Raw genomic sequence first — 13,368 nt, forward strand, 5'->3', positions numbered from 1 at the left:
TAATGATTCTTCTGCCTCCTTGCTAACAGTTCTTTTTGAATCTCTCTGCAGCTGGTTTCACCTCAGCATCATCCCACATGCTGTTGAACGTGTTTCATACAAATATGCTTACAAGTCTTTTTATGGTTGTCTCTTTTTTCTTCCCCCTCCTTTCCTCGTAGCAAAACCAGACCAGAATAAACAATCAAAAACCTTCAGTTTCTTGTCTTTCCTCGCCATACCCCAAAACAAATTCTCCATGAGGAGTCCTCCAAAGTCCTGTAAAAAAGCAGAGGTTGACCGGGCTGTGGGATCTTCTGATGCAGAACTAGAGCTGGATGCTGAGGCAAACTCTTTTGACAGTCTGAGTCAATCGTCCCACTATGAGAGCTACCTGTCAGTGGGGCTGGACTGTGCTATGTGTGACCTTGTATCTCTGGACTCCCAAGTCGATGAAGGTATTTTTCTGAAGGAGAGGAGATTACAAGCAGGCTTTAAATCTTCTCTGTTTGCTGCTCTGCACCATCCAAAAGCACAGTTCTGGAAAGCCTCTTTTTCTTTTCCTCTGATTTGTGATGAATTGTTTTATTTTCACTGAGATGTGGGACTGTTCAGATCTGTGGTTTGCCTCCTTTCCTCCATCCACTCACTAACATGAACCAACTACTTTATCTGCCCAAATAATCACACTTTGGCTCTGGCTAATTTTTGGTTTATGTACACGCTTTGATTTTTCTGATAACAATCACAAACTTCTCTTCTGCAGCTGAAGAACTGCTGGATATGGTGACCGTTGTGGTTTAAAAAACGAAAAAATCAGCCATTTTTCTCCAGCTTTGGGGGTGTTGCATCTTTTGTTTGATTGCTTCTCATGTACCTTCATGGTTTAATTTTGCATAAATCTTTGCGTCGTTCTCCACTACAGTTGCAGGACGTTGGTGGGGCACAAAAAGGCTGGACTTTGCCCTTTACTGCCCCGATGCTCTGACTGCGTTTCCCACAGTAGCATTGCCTCACCTTTTCCACGCTTCGTACTGGGAATCCACAGATGTTGTGTCTTTTCTCCTGAGACAGGTGAGTCTGCCCGGCTGTACAAAAGGATTGCAGACTAAGACTTCTGGGTTGACTCCTTCAAATTTTTGACCTTCAGGTTATGAGGCATGAAAACTCCAGCATTCTGGAGCTTGATGGAAAGGAAGTGTCTGAATTTACTCCATCTAAACCTCGAGAGAAGTGGCTACGCAAGAGGACTCATGTCAAGATCAGGGTGGGTGTAAAATCGCAACCAAATTCTGTTCCTTTGGATTTTTTAATCTTATGCACTCCTGGAATACTTCCTGTTTGTGAATTTTACTTGTTTTCCTTTTTTCCCCTAATGCTTCTTGATCTTTTTCTCCAGAATGTGACCGCCAACCACCGTGTGAACGACGCCGTGTTTACAGAAGACAGCCAACAGATCGTGACTGGCCGCTTCATGTACGGCCCTCTGGACATGGTAACTTTAGCCGGGGAAAAGGTAAACACTCTGAACACAGCCAGAAGTTGGGAACACCTCCGTTTTATTTATGTTTGCGCACATTTTTGAGAAAGTTTTTATTTGTACTCAGGTTGACCTCCACATCATGACTCAGCCCCCCTCTGGGGAATGGGTGTACTTCTGTACGGAGGTGACCAACAACAGTGGTCGGGTGTCTTTTGTCATCCCAGAGGACAAGCGTCTGGGCATCGGAGTCTATCCGATTAAAATGGTTGTTAGGTAACGTTATAGGATAAAAATAAGAGTGTGTCCTGATTTAGTTTTCTGTTTTGTTTAAATGTTTTCAGGATTTTTGTTTCTTTCTTACTCACCTTCATTTCTCCTTTGGTTCATCAGAGGCGACCACACGTTTGCTGACAGCTACCTGACTGTTATTCCCCGTGGCACAGAGTTTGTGGCATTTAGCATTGATGGCTCATTTGCTGCCAGTGTGTCCATTATGGGCAGTGATCCCAAAGTGCGAGCAGGAGCTGTGGACGTCGTCAGGTATTTAGCTGCTTCTTCTGTTTTCTTGAGTTCAAACTATTGATTGGTATTCTCACAGATTCTCTTTCGTGATTCTTTTACTTCAGGTACTGGCAGGATTTGGGTTACTTGATCATTTATGTTACTGGCCGTCCAGATATGCAGAAGCAGCGAGTCGTGGCATGGCTTTCTCAACACAACTTCCCGCATGGAATCGTCTCTTTTTGTGACGGCCTAGTCCACGACCCGCTCAGACACAAGGCCAACTTCCTCAAATCTCTGACAGAGGTCAGTAAGAAGAGTGTGGAGCTTTTCTGTATGAATGCGTGTCTTTGTGTTTCTTAAAGTGTCTTTTGACTGATTTCAGGCTCAAATGAAGATTTACGTTGGCTATGGATCCAGCAAAGACATCTCTGTCTACACCTCCATTGGCCTCCTGCCCTCCCAGATCTATATTGTCGGCAGACCAACTAAGAAGATGCAGCACCAGTGTCAGGTAGCAACAATCAGATGCTTCAAGAATGCTGATCTGTTGTGTCACCGCTGCTCTGTTGTTTTTAAATTTCAGTTGGTTGTAGCTTTGGTCTTTTGCATAGAAAGGCAACATTAATAAATACCGTATTAATGATCTCTAAAGTCATAACTTTCCCATATTAAAAGATCTTCGAGTTTAAAATTGACTTGTATCAGTTGTCCTGTAGAAGTAATTATGCATTTCCTTATTCCTCTACATGTTTCCTCTTTGTCCCTCCAGTTCATCACAGAGGGGTATGCAGCTCATTTGTCGCAGCTAGAGTACAGCCACCGTTCTCGGCCGGCCAAGTCCAGCAGCGCGCGCATGGTCCTACGGAAAGGCAGCTTCGGTTTAGGTGCAAACAGTGACTTCCTGAGGAAGAGGAACCACTTGTTGCGCACGATATCTTCACAACCAGCCCCCAGCTCCCCGACCGGCAACATCCACAACAGACCCGAGCGCACACAGAGCCAATCGGACAGCGAGCGGCTGGAACGGGAGCGTCTGGAGCGCACTCACAGCCACACCCAGGGAGCTACTCAGCGCAGCATGAGCATCACAGCCAGCTGTTGGGGCCGCAGCAGCAGCACCAAGCTGGACCCGGGCTTGTTCAGCCCAAAGTGAGAAGTCCGAGACGACAGGAGAGGACTTGCTAATGTGGCTTTAAAGATGCAGCGCGCCAAAAATAGACTAAAGTGACTGAAAAGACTGAAAAACTGCTGGTTGGCACTGGAAGGGTATATAGCACAAAGATGTCTGGTGCTACTACCCCCCCCCACCACTAGAAAACATACATATTCACCATAAATATTTAAAGACCCCGTCGGATTTGTCAACCCTGAAGTCTGACAAACAAATATCCACATTAAGCTAATAATGTAGAGATTGAGACTGTTTTTTTCTCATGAATATTTATCACCATTAAATAAAAGGTCAGTTCTCTTCCTCTAACAAGCTTTTAAGCTGGGGATTGTTACATGTAAAGCATTTCTTTTCTCCTCAGCAAACAAGAAGAAGTTGTTACACACGGCTTGTATCAGGAACATTCACACAATGACACTCCACTGCAGCAAACACGGCCAATGCAAGCACAACAGCGGCGACAGACGTAAACATCGTGTGTAGTACCTTTTAAGGTTTTTTTTTTAACGTGATCATCTGGTATGATCTGCCCTCAGAGCAAAGGCAGTGACTGTGGACACTGCATTTCATTTTTTTTAGAACTTGATGCCAAAATAAATCTTAAAAGCACTGCAGTGTATTTTCAGAAATAAAAACAACTGATTCAGTTATTTATAGGCCAAACAGACATAATCTGATTAGTTATTTAGAATTTACAAACTGTAAAGGTCAAAGTGTTTAGGTTCCAGCTTTGTCTATTTCTTTTCCTTCCTGTCAGACACAAAGACTTATTGGAGCGTCGTGGGAAGCAAATAGCTAAATCCCCCTTTAAGCACGGATGCAGCTGGAACTGCTCTTTGTATTTTATAGCATTGATCGTCCTCCGTGTGACGCAGCTGTGGAGAAAACTGCTACCTCTGCACACTGAACGTGCCAGAGCAAAACAGCCCAGAATATGTGAGCAGAGAGACGTGTGTGAAAATTGAATTGGGTACGATGCCACCAAAAGTCTTGTACATAATCGTTCCATTACAGTGCAGATCTGGTATCTAGTTTGCTGAAAACCAGTTTAAAGTGTCTTATTTACTCTGGAGGTGAACAGCAGATCATTCAGGACATGTTTTACTGATAAGTGAATATTGCTATTTAAGGTTTGAGCTATTTTTAAACATTGATTTTGTGAACAAAATGTGTTTTAAGATTACTTTTTGCTATGTGGTGTACTTATTTTTCCTTCCAATTCAAGTTGCAGCCGCCAAAATGCAAAGTTTTTCATGGAACAGTATTGTATTTGTATTATTCTGGCAAATTAATATCATTGTATCAACTTCTTATGTCATATTAATGTATGTTTCTTATTACTAGGTATTTTTGGAAATTTGGGGTTTGGCTTCTTTCTGATTATCCCTGAACTGTAAATGAGGCATTGAATGTTCTCTTAGAGATAATCTAATTTCTAGGTTTTGGTTTTTTTTGCTCTGCTACACCTTTAGAGGAGAAAAATGTGCAAACTGTAAATCCTGTACGATATTTTGTTGAAATTAGGAATACGAGCTGAGACCTGCCTTATGCTAGCAGCTGTTTATTTCAAGGAAATGGGTGAAAACACAGAGACTGTTTTTCAGGTGATGGTGAGGATGTGTCCCTTTAACAGACTGGCGCAGAGTTGACTGTAGTGGACCAAAATGGGCTCAAACACAAAAGGGAATTGTGCAATATTCGCCAGATAAAACCAGCCGTTTAAAAAAAAACATCACGGTGAACTGACAATCAGAAGAGCCGGCTTATATTCTCCAAAAGTCAAACTGCAGAGGGTGTTGCTCTTATACTCCTCAAAAAAAAGAACATAACACTGGCCTGTGGAATGTCACATTTAGGTGAGCAGTTCACACATAGAAAAATTCTACCAAACTTGTGAAAAGTTGCATATTTGAGGCTAAAATGTATTACTTTTTTAGTCCAACGTGTGCATCGGTGAGGAATTACATTGTTATGCTTTAACATCTCCCTACAGCCTCTTTAAATGGATTCTGCAAACCATGCTAACCAAGACCCCCTCAGCATTTGGACCCGTCTAAATGTTAGCATGAAACCCAGAGACTTTGGAAAGCTGCTAGTTAAAATAAAAACGGCTGGTTATGCATTCAAACAAAAAAAACGGGTAGCCCTGACCTGAAAAACAAAAACAAAGCATAACTGTTAAACCATATTTCCTGATGGGAATCTAGAGAATGTAAAGCTGAAATGCTGCAAAGCTTGGTGAAGTTTGGATACCTCTGGGCAGACAATCTGCTTTGGACTAACTTTACCAGAGGCCTTAAATGTCCCTTTCCTGCCTTATGCTGACCATTATCTGGCAAGGCCTAAAATGGACGCTCTTCTTAGGGAAGGACAGACTGTTCGTGTGGACTTTGTGGATAAATGATGAGGCCATATTTTCCTAAAAGACTCTGGTTTCTTTTGATCTGACATATTTTCCTAATAGTAGGCAACGGGTTGCTGTCTCAAGCTCTGTTCCGAGGGTTGATGCAACGACAGCTGTTTCTTCAACAGTTTGCTTGTAAACTGTATATAAATTGGTGAGTCCTGCTTGAAAAGTCATACATGTACAGGATGTGGAACTTGTAGAGTTTGGATCATTTCATTTGATCCATACTCATGTGATTTATGTACAGTGTATAAAGAAAATATAAAGATATGAAAAATTGTGATTCATTATTTTTTACTAAAAAAGCTAATTGTCCTAAAAAGTCTTATGCAACTTACTATAAACTATACTACTACTTCAAAGACAGGGAAATATTCAAGTAAAGTGGGTTAAAACAAACTTCACTTTTCTGACACAAGTTCACAAAACCATGACTGAATTTGGAAGTTAAAAATTAAAAACAGTGTAATTCCGAGTACAGTTTGTTGTTGTGCAGACAAAGTACAGAGAAATCATTTTATTGAAAAGAAAAGTTTCTGAAAATAAAATATATTTAACCATCGTTTGGGGACATTCAATTTTTCTAAAAATACAAAAGCATTTTGCAAATTTCATCCAAAGTAATAGAAGTTATTATTTGAGACATCAGGTCCAGTTGCTGTTTTCTTTGGGCATCATTTGATATCAACACAGCACATCAAAATCTTTTTATTTTCTGATCTGCAGAAATAAAAAGACTGTGGTTATTGTGAGTTTATCTTTTTTCCCCAGAGATTAACCACAGACAATTCTTTTTGTATAAAATGTGAACTAACTGCTTTTTTCTGTAAATATTCTGACACTCTCAGATGTCCGGTTAAACGATTTTTAATACTCATTTCACTTTAATCAAGTGTGCTTTAGCTTTCTATCCCATGATTCCCAGTTTTCTCTGAAAGGCGTTCCCATCTCCCTTCGTAGATTGCTGTGAAGTAAATGGAAATGTACAGGCAGCTTTAAAGCAGCAAAACCTACATCAAATAAAGCGACAGTTTCAGGTTTACCTTGTTGATCTCCTTGTGTTTCTCCTTGCTGACTATCTCCTCAATGATTTCTCCCTCTCCTCTCACCAATCTAAACAAAAAGAAAGGGGTCTTAAATCTGGGATCACCAATCTGGTTTTTCTGGGTGACATGCAGCTCTTTATTCATTTATTTTTTAGTCATACCTGGTCCTTCCTGTTTCCGGGTCCACCACCCTGCGGATGACACTCTGCCGGGCTTCATACTCCTCTTTGGTGAGAGGCCTCTTCGTGGAAAGCCTGGCCTTCTGCTCATCAGTCATTACTAGAGAACATAACACATAGAGGAGCTCTGTCAATCTGGATCCTGAGCTCTGAATACAGTTCCAGGGAAAAGAGTTGGTATCGACTGTGTGTGCTTAACCCTTATAAAAAGAAAATCTCATTTTTGTTACAATAACGTTTGTGTGAAAAAATAAGAAGTAATAAAAACATAATTTGAGTTGATCTGAGGTTTGTTTGATTGCGTGAAAACACGATTATTTTTTTGAACAAAAAGAAAATTATTAGCACTTTATTCAACAGTGAGTATTCAAAAATACCTGAACCCTCTAATTTTGGTGATGTAGTGTTTCCTTCCTGTCTATTCACATTTCTTTTTGTTTAGTTTAGTTTTATGCTGTTCCTTTGTGTTGGTCTCACCAGGCCCGAGCTCCACTGCCTCTTCATCGTTCTGCCAAACCTCCAGGTAGGATGGAGGCTGGTTTTCTGCTGGGATCTGCACGGTTCCGACCTCCAGCTCTTTCTTCATCTTCTTCTCCCTCTTCTTGATCTTCTTTTGCTTCTTTTCCATTTTCTTCTGCTTTTTAAGTTCCGCCTTTTTCTTCATCAGTTTCTTTTTCTTCGCTTTCATCTTTTTCTTCCTTGACCTCTCATCACTCGACGATGAGGAGGAGGAGGTGGATGACGAGGAGGAAGATGTGGAGGATGAAGAGGATGAGCGAGTCCTGCGCTTTTTCCTTTTAGTGTTTAAATCTGGGTTAAACACGCAGAAACAAATATTTTATTTTTTTCGTAATAGTGACAGCCACATATACGTGTAAAAACTATTCCAACCTTGCTTCTTCTTGTGAGTTTTTTTCTTAGACGACCTGCTCCGGCTCCTGCTGGAAGAAGAAGATGTCGATGAAGAAGAGGAGGAAGATTTTCTCCGTTTCTTCTTCATCTGTTTCTTCTCTCTGACATCTTTGCTGGGTGACCTGCTCCGACCCATTCCTAAGACAACAGTTCTTGACAGGTTTGGACTACGGCGGTTTAGAGACTGTCCGCCTGTTTACAAGAAACCTGTTCGTCTCTGTTTACCTTCCGTCGGCAAACGAGCTAATCGATGGTTCCTAGTTCCTGTTTTAAAACACCAACGTAAATAGACAAACGCTGGGAGCAGTTTATGTGCTTACAAATTAACTTTTTTTTTAATTAATTGTGTAAATAAAAAATATTGTTAGTTTTGTTTTTATTTATTTTATCCCACACCTCCCAAATTGAAGTCACAAGACCAAATCTAGTGTGAATTAATCCAACTCTTGGCACTGTAGACAGTTGGATTTGGTTTATTGTAGTCTTAACCTTTTTGGCATCCAAAATTGCAATTTATGTTTTGGTATCTCTATCGCCTGCATGGTGATGTAGTGGTAAGCATTCTCCCCTCAGAAGACCCTGGTTTGATTCCTGGCTGTGATTTTTCTGTGTGGAGTTAACATGTTCTCGTGCCTGTGTGGATTTTCTCCAGGCACTTCGGCCTTCCTCCAATTTAAAAAGGTACATCAAAGGTCACCTGGTGACATTAGTATGACCGTGTGCTTGTCTGTGTTCAATGGATTGGTGTAGCTTTAGTGTTCAGGGTGTACCACACATCCACCCAACAGTGGGTGGGATAGGCTCCAGCAACCCCCCCCCTCTGTGTGCTTAACTTGCCATTTTCACTACAAAAGCCCATCCTCTTTGTATAGTCCTCGTGTTTCTGTTCAGTTGTTGATGTGCTGTTACCTTAAGGTCCAAGGCAAATTGAAATATTTTGATGTCATGCAGCTGAAAGGACCGCAAGGATGTAGCTTATTAGTTCTAACCACATTCCATTCAATTTGTGCAACATTTCAAATTCAGAATCAAATTTTGCATCAAATCTGATGAAACAATTTTTCTTGGCTTCAAATCATAAAGATGCTTTAAAGTTTAACACAAGCATAGTGATAAAATCAAAATGTGGATTCCTTTGGCCAAATATAAGTAGCAAGTATTAATATATATGGCTAGGTTTTTATTAATTTATAATTGCTTTTGCAAAAACAAACAAAAGACCCAAACAATGACGATAAATGTACTGTTTATTTCAAAGTTCAACAAAGGCAATTGTGAATCTTTAAAGCTCATATCATCTGTATTCCTGATGTTGTTAGCCCTTATCTGTAGCACAAGGCTAAACTAACTGAAAGAGCAGCAAATGAGTCTGTAACTCTGCTTAAAACGGCTTGCCAGCTTAGCTAAATAAAGTCTCTAGTGTAGTCATTCAAGTTTAAAATACTGCGTCTTTGTTGAAATAAACAGAAACAATCTCACCCAAGATTTGTTAACATCTCAATGTCTTTACAGCAGAAGTACATTTGGAGTGATAAATACTGTTACAAAAAGCATGCGTCTGCATGTAACAGGCTAATTATGGCTGGACTTGATGCTTGAAAAGATTTCTGAAAGCTGTCATGGTTCCAGTCCGTGTGCAACGGGAGCCTGTCAGGTTGCCCCAAGCTAAAAATGTAAGGAGTTTGGTGTGGGAGGGGGCAGGGGTTGGAATGTGTCACTGTAGCTCAAGCACTTTTTTTGCTTTAAATTTAGGATGCAGCAGCCATGCGGACTCTCTCTGGGGGATACTGCAGGACGCTCTTGGCAGCTTTGATGGTGTTCTTCATTAGCATGGCTACAGTCATGGGTCCGACGCCTCCGGGAACCGGGGTGATGTATCCCGCCTTTTTCCTCACACCTGAAAGTGTGCGAAAAAGTTTGTTACTGACAGAACATAAAAATAAGTCCAAGTAGGTAATTCAGAGATTCTGCCGCCTCACTGCACCTTCAAAGTCCACATCTCCGACCAGCCTATCCTTTCCTGTAACTGGGTCTTTCACGCGATTTATTCCCACGTCGATGACAGCTGCGCCTTCTTTGACCATGTCTGCTGTGATCAGGTTGGGAACGCCTGCAGGTCAATAGACACAAATAAATAAGACTAAGATCCCTCAGAACAGGAAAAAAAAAAAAAAAAAGGACCAAGATGTCACCATTTCTGCAAACAAACCTGCCGCGGCCACAATGATGTCAGCAATCTGGGCGTGTTGCCGAAGCTGTTCCTTTGGAGTGTAACGGTGAGTTATGGTGACTGTGGCGTCTCCTGTGGCAGAATCGGAGAGGGGGTGTTTATATCTACATGCTTCTTTACTGTGTGATTGCATAGAAAGGTGAAGAACAACCACAAGCATCAACCTCCAGGTCTCTCATGATGGCCGTCAGTGTGCAGCAACATGGCGATGGGCATGCCCACGTTCTTAGAGCGCCCTGCAACTAAAACGTTTTTGCCAAATGTGGGAATACCTGAAGATAAAAGATCGACCGTTAACTTTTGCTCCGAAATTTTTTTACCTCCTGGAGGATATCGAAAATACAACAATCCTATTTACCCGTGCGTTGAATTATCTCCCAGACTCCCCAGGGAGTAGCAGGAAGCATGGTGGTCTGGTCCAGGCACATGCGGCCAACATTCACCACATGGAAACCGTCTACATCCTTGGCAGGCGCGACTGCATTGCAGATCATACGCTCATCGATGTGGTCTGTGAAAAGGAGGAGGAGAATTTAATCTATGTGGGTGAGCAGCACAGTCTTGGCTCGGTCTGTAGATGAGGTTTTCCACATTCTACTCACCTGGCAGAGGTAGCTGGACCAGCAGGCCGTCCACACGATGGTCTGTGTTCAGTTTGTAGATCAAGTCCAGTAGTTCCTCCTCACTGATGTCTGTGTGCTTGAGGATCGTTTCACTTGAGATTCCTGTTGGCATTGGAATAAAAAAAAGTGAGAGAAAAAAAATTAAGTGTGAACTCAGACAGGAGAAGTCTACTTAGATGTTCATTTGGTGAAGTATCTCATCAGTCAAACAGGAAATCTTATATGAATCTTACTGAATATCATTTTATAACAATTTGTGCTGCTACTACAAGAACAGGAGAATTCAACTTTAATCATTTCCAACTTAACCTTTCAAAAAGCTCTTAGTTAGCCGTTTGTCCACTCACCAATTTCTGCTGCAGCCCGGGTCTTGTTGAGAACGTAGGAGTGACTTGCTGGGTTGTCCCCTACAAGAATTACACTCAGGTGGGGCCTTCTGTTGCCATCTAAAACCCATTTTTCCACGTCAGCGCGGGCCTCATCCCGAATCTGACGGGCCAGCTTCCTCCCTGAGATAATGACGGCCTCCTGTCTGAGTCAACAAATGAGGATTGACATGATTTAGGAGGACGGTTGTACATATTCACATAAAAACACTGCCAGTAATAGCAAATTCGTTCTGCAGATACTGGTCAGCTGGTTAGACTCCTCTGCCACAAAACAGAGGTACAGTTTCAAGTCTCTAAAATTAGAGCCAGCAGATCTGCATCCGATTGATTCGTGACCTTGGGTTCAACACCCCCCACACCCCCCGCCTGACAGCTGAGACTTACAATGACTAGAGATGAGGAAGACAAAGTAAACTAAAGGATGCTTTTGACATTATATAAGACTAAACAGGAAATATGGCTGATAACTGTAAAGTAATGAACCATCATCAGTGATGTAACAGGGCGCTCCTTTGCCAGAACTAATTAATCCCCATGGATGAGGGTAAGCTCCCTTTGGACTGGTGCAATGGGGCAAGTGTACCTCAAATATTTCAAGAATTCTGGGCAGCAAGATTATCCAAATTAAAATAAAACACTATATAAAACAGTATAAAAAAATCTGACTTTTTATTGTCATTCAGCAGTATTTTTGCACATGTGCAGCTTTATTTTATTTTTTAATTTCAGTTGAGCCAAAAAGTTGTCATTTAAAAAAATTGTGTGACCTTTACAGGTCTAGTTTAGTGCTTCACTTTGGAGTAACTAATGCACAAGACACCATTGGTTAATTAGATAGTACTGCACCCAGATCATGTGCAAAAACCATCAGCTTTAACTTTTGCACCACGTGTGAAACATTAGATCAATACGTGCATGCTGGCTCAAATTACATCCTGCACGGTTTCAATACAAACCTGCACGGGATTTGTTCTTCTCTTGACTGGCTATTTTTAATCTATTCACATCTGAACAGCTATAATACTATGCATACACATTTTTTTTATTTCCTACATGCAAAACGTACCTCGGTGTGGAGTTTCAAACAGTTTGTTTGCTCACGAGCTCCTGGCTGCAAACTTCAACACTATTTCATCAGCCAGATTCCAGGGTGCAATTTTACCGGCATGACACTAGGGGGCGCACCGAGGAAAAATATTCCCCACTGATATTTGGTACAAAACGGTACAAATCACAGGTGAAAATTAATGATTTGATCCTTGAGTAATATTTACAGAAAAACAACGACTTAAGAACGTTCACATGGCATTAACAACTGAAAACGGATCGAAAGTTGTGTGTGTCTCAGGTCATAAATGTGTTCCGTGAACCGACGGCTAAGCGGATGATGGACGGTCGACTCACCTCGAAGCGGACGTGTGCAATTTACAGACTTGGTGTTGGGCGTGTTGACAGAGTTTCCTGAGAGTCCTGATTGCTGCCATTTCTGACCAAATTAGAGGGAAAGTGACAATATCAGCCACAGGTTACGAGATGTTCTAACGCTCCGGTGAGACAGAGACCGTCTGGGAGGGAGGAACGGGAGGAAAGGCGCTTTAAAAGGCTGGCCACGCCCACCTGCTTCCTGCGTCACCCTTATCGGGGTCCGGCAGACATGTGATATGACTGGAGTTTGAAGAAAAAAACGCTCTTTTATTATTTACATTTCACATCTGTTGCTGAACTAATCAGGAACGGATGTGAAATGATGTGAGATGTGAAAGTACTGGGCATTTTATTAAATTTTCTGTTAATAGATTATAAGTATTTGAACACAGAAAATTCAAAACAAGAGTGGAAATCAAGTAAAGACTCATTCATTTACTAGTTTGCTAATAATATTTTTATAGTCACATTCTAAAACACTTCTTTTCTTGGAAGGGTACGCTTTCCTCGGCAAAAATTAGTACACTTGAATCTTTTTTTATGAGGTATATTTGAGTATAAGTATAGCAAGTATACTATAGAGCAGTTTCTGTGGTCTTTTAATCATAAAATGTAGCTTATAAATATTTACAATAATTGAATTATGACAGTGAATTAAAAAAAATATATAAAACAATTTCAATTTCCTTTACTTTTGATAAGAGCAGACACGTTACTTTCAAAATAAAATACACACTGAGTCAAATAAGATCATGTTAGATTTAATTGCTTGAATTAAATATCCAAGAAGGCCAAGCAAAATGTGGCATTTCCTTTCATTATATAGGTGTATAACTTGTTTTTTTAAATCTAGATATTTATTATTAAATTTCCTTCCTGATTAATGAGGATAAAGGGCATTTTAAGATGTGAATGCATGTATGTTCTTGAAGAACTTTGCTTCTGAACAGCAAATCAGAATATGTGCTTCAAGCTGATTCTAATAGTAAACCACTCTGACAACAGATTAAACCTTAACCA

General features: G+C 40.9%; 3 protein-coding genes across 14 annotated transcripts in view; 1 reads left to right on the top strand and 2 right to left on the bottom strand.

Annotated features, from left to right (window-relative positions):
* LOC101172908 (membrane-associated phosphatidylinositol transfer protein 2) overlaps nt 1-5,274 on the top strand; it is a 39,310-nt gene extending 34,036 nt beyond the window's left edge. For 7 of the 12 annotated variants that reach the window (XM_023958420.1, XM_023958425.1, XM_023958423.1 and 4 more), the window contains 9 exons: nt 162-437; nt 905-1,053; nt 1,130-1,246; nt 1,379-1,495; nt 1,587-1,735; nt 1,853-2,002; nt 2,089-2,269; nt 2,349-2,477; nt 2,736-5,274. In XM_023958420.1, coding sequence (XP_023814188.1) covers nt 162-437; nt 905-1,053; nt 1,130-1,246; nt 1,379-1,495; nt 1,587-1,735; nt 1,853-2,002; nt 2,089-2,269; nt 2,349-2,477; nt 2,736-3,119 — 1,652 coding nt within the window. In that variant the 3' untranslated portion in view covers nt 3,120-5,274. The remainder of the gene's footprint in view (nt 1-161; nt 438-904; nt 1,054-1,129; nt 1,247-1,378; nt 1,496-1,586; nt 1,736-1,852; nt 2,003-2,088; nt 2,270-2,348; nt 2,478-2,735) is intronic. The other 5 variants (XM_023958427.1, XM_023958429.1, XM_023958431.1 and 2 more) reach the window with 1 other exon arrangement.
* Nucleotides 5,275-6,031: 757 nt separating this feature from the next.
* arl6ip4 (ADP ribosylation factor like GTPase 6 interacting protein 4) lies at nt 6,032-7,920 on the bottom strand. The gene is made up of 5 exons (XM_004072356.4): nt 7,661-7,920; nt 7,247-7,579; nt 6,752-6,869; nt 6,588-6,657; nt 6,032-6,508 (listed from the first exon to the last, which is right to left on the bottom strand). The coding sequence occupies exons 1-5, from the start codon at nt 7,815-7,817 to the stop codon at nt 6,452-6,454; spliced, it is 735 nt and encodes a 244-aa protein (XP_004072404.1). The 5' UTR covers nt 7,818-7,920; the 3' UTR covers nt 6,032-6,451.
* Nucleotides 7,921-8,910: 990 nt separating this feature from the next.
* On the bottom strand, nt 8,911-12,526 carry mthfd2 (methylenetetrahydrofolate dehydrogenase (NADP+ dependent) 2, methenyltetrahydrofolate cyclohydrolase). The gene is made up of 8 exons (XM_004072357.3): nt 12,328-12,526; nt 10,882-11,066; nt 10,514-10,636; nt 10,270-10,422; nt 10,076-10,183; nt 9,891-9,983; nt 9,666-9,791; nt 8,911-9,578 (listed from the first exon to the last, which is right to left on the bottom strand). The coding sequence occupies exons 1-8, from the start codon at nt 12,405-12,407 to the stop codon at nt 9,430-9,432; spliced, it is 1,017 nt and encodes a 338-aa protein (XP_004072405.1). The 5' UTR covers nt 12,408-12,526; the 3' UTR covers nt 8,911-9,429.
* Nucleotides 12,527-13,368: the final 842 nt, after the last annotated feature.

This window comes from Oryzias latipes, chromosome 9 (genome assembly GCF_002234675.1).
Source record: "Oryzias latipes chromosome 9, ASM223467v1".
NCBI lineage: Eukaryota > Metazoa > Chordata > Actinopteri > Beloniformes > Adrianichthyidae > Oryzias > Oryzias latipes.

What these genes read in the sequence shown, in the direction of transcription:
- arl6ip4 (XM_004072356.4), bottom strand. Translation starts at nt 7,817, where the DNA reads ATGGGTCGGAGCAGGTCACCCAGCAAAGATGTCAGAGAGAAGAAACAG. An exon ending in GGCAGTGGAGCTCGGGCCTG is followed by an intron (nt 6,870 to 7,246) that starts GTGAGACCAACA and finishes TATGTTCTCTAG; the next exon opens with TAATGACTGATGAGCAGAAG. An exon ending in AACACAAGGAGATCAACAAG is followed by an intron (nt 6,509 to 6,587) that starts GTAAACCTGAAA and finishes TTTACTTCACAG; the next exon opens with CAATCTACGAAGGGAGATGG.
- mthfd2 (XM_004072357.3), bottom strand. Translation starts at nt 12,407, where the DNA reads ATGGCAGCAATCAGGACTCTCAGGAAACTCTGTCAACACGCCCAACAC. An exon ending in GGAGATAATTCAACGCACGG is followed by an intron (nt 10,184 to 10,269) that starts GTAAATAGGATT and finishes TTTTATCTTCAG; the next exon opens with GTATTCCCACATTTGGCAAA. An exon ending in CGGAGATGTGGACTTTGAAG is followed by an intron (nt 9,579 to 9,665) that starts GTGCAGTGAGGC and finishes GCACACTTTCAG; the next exon opens with GTGTGAGGAAAAAGGCGGGA.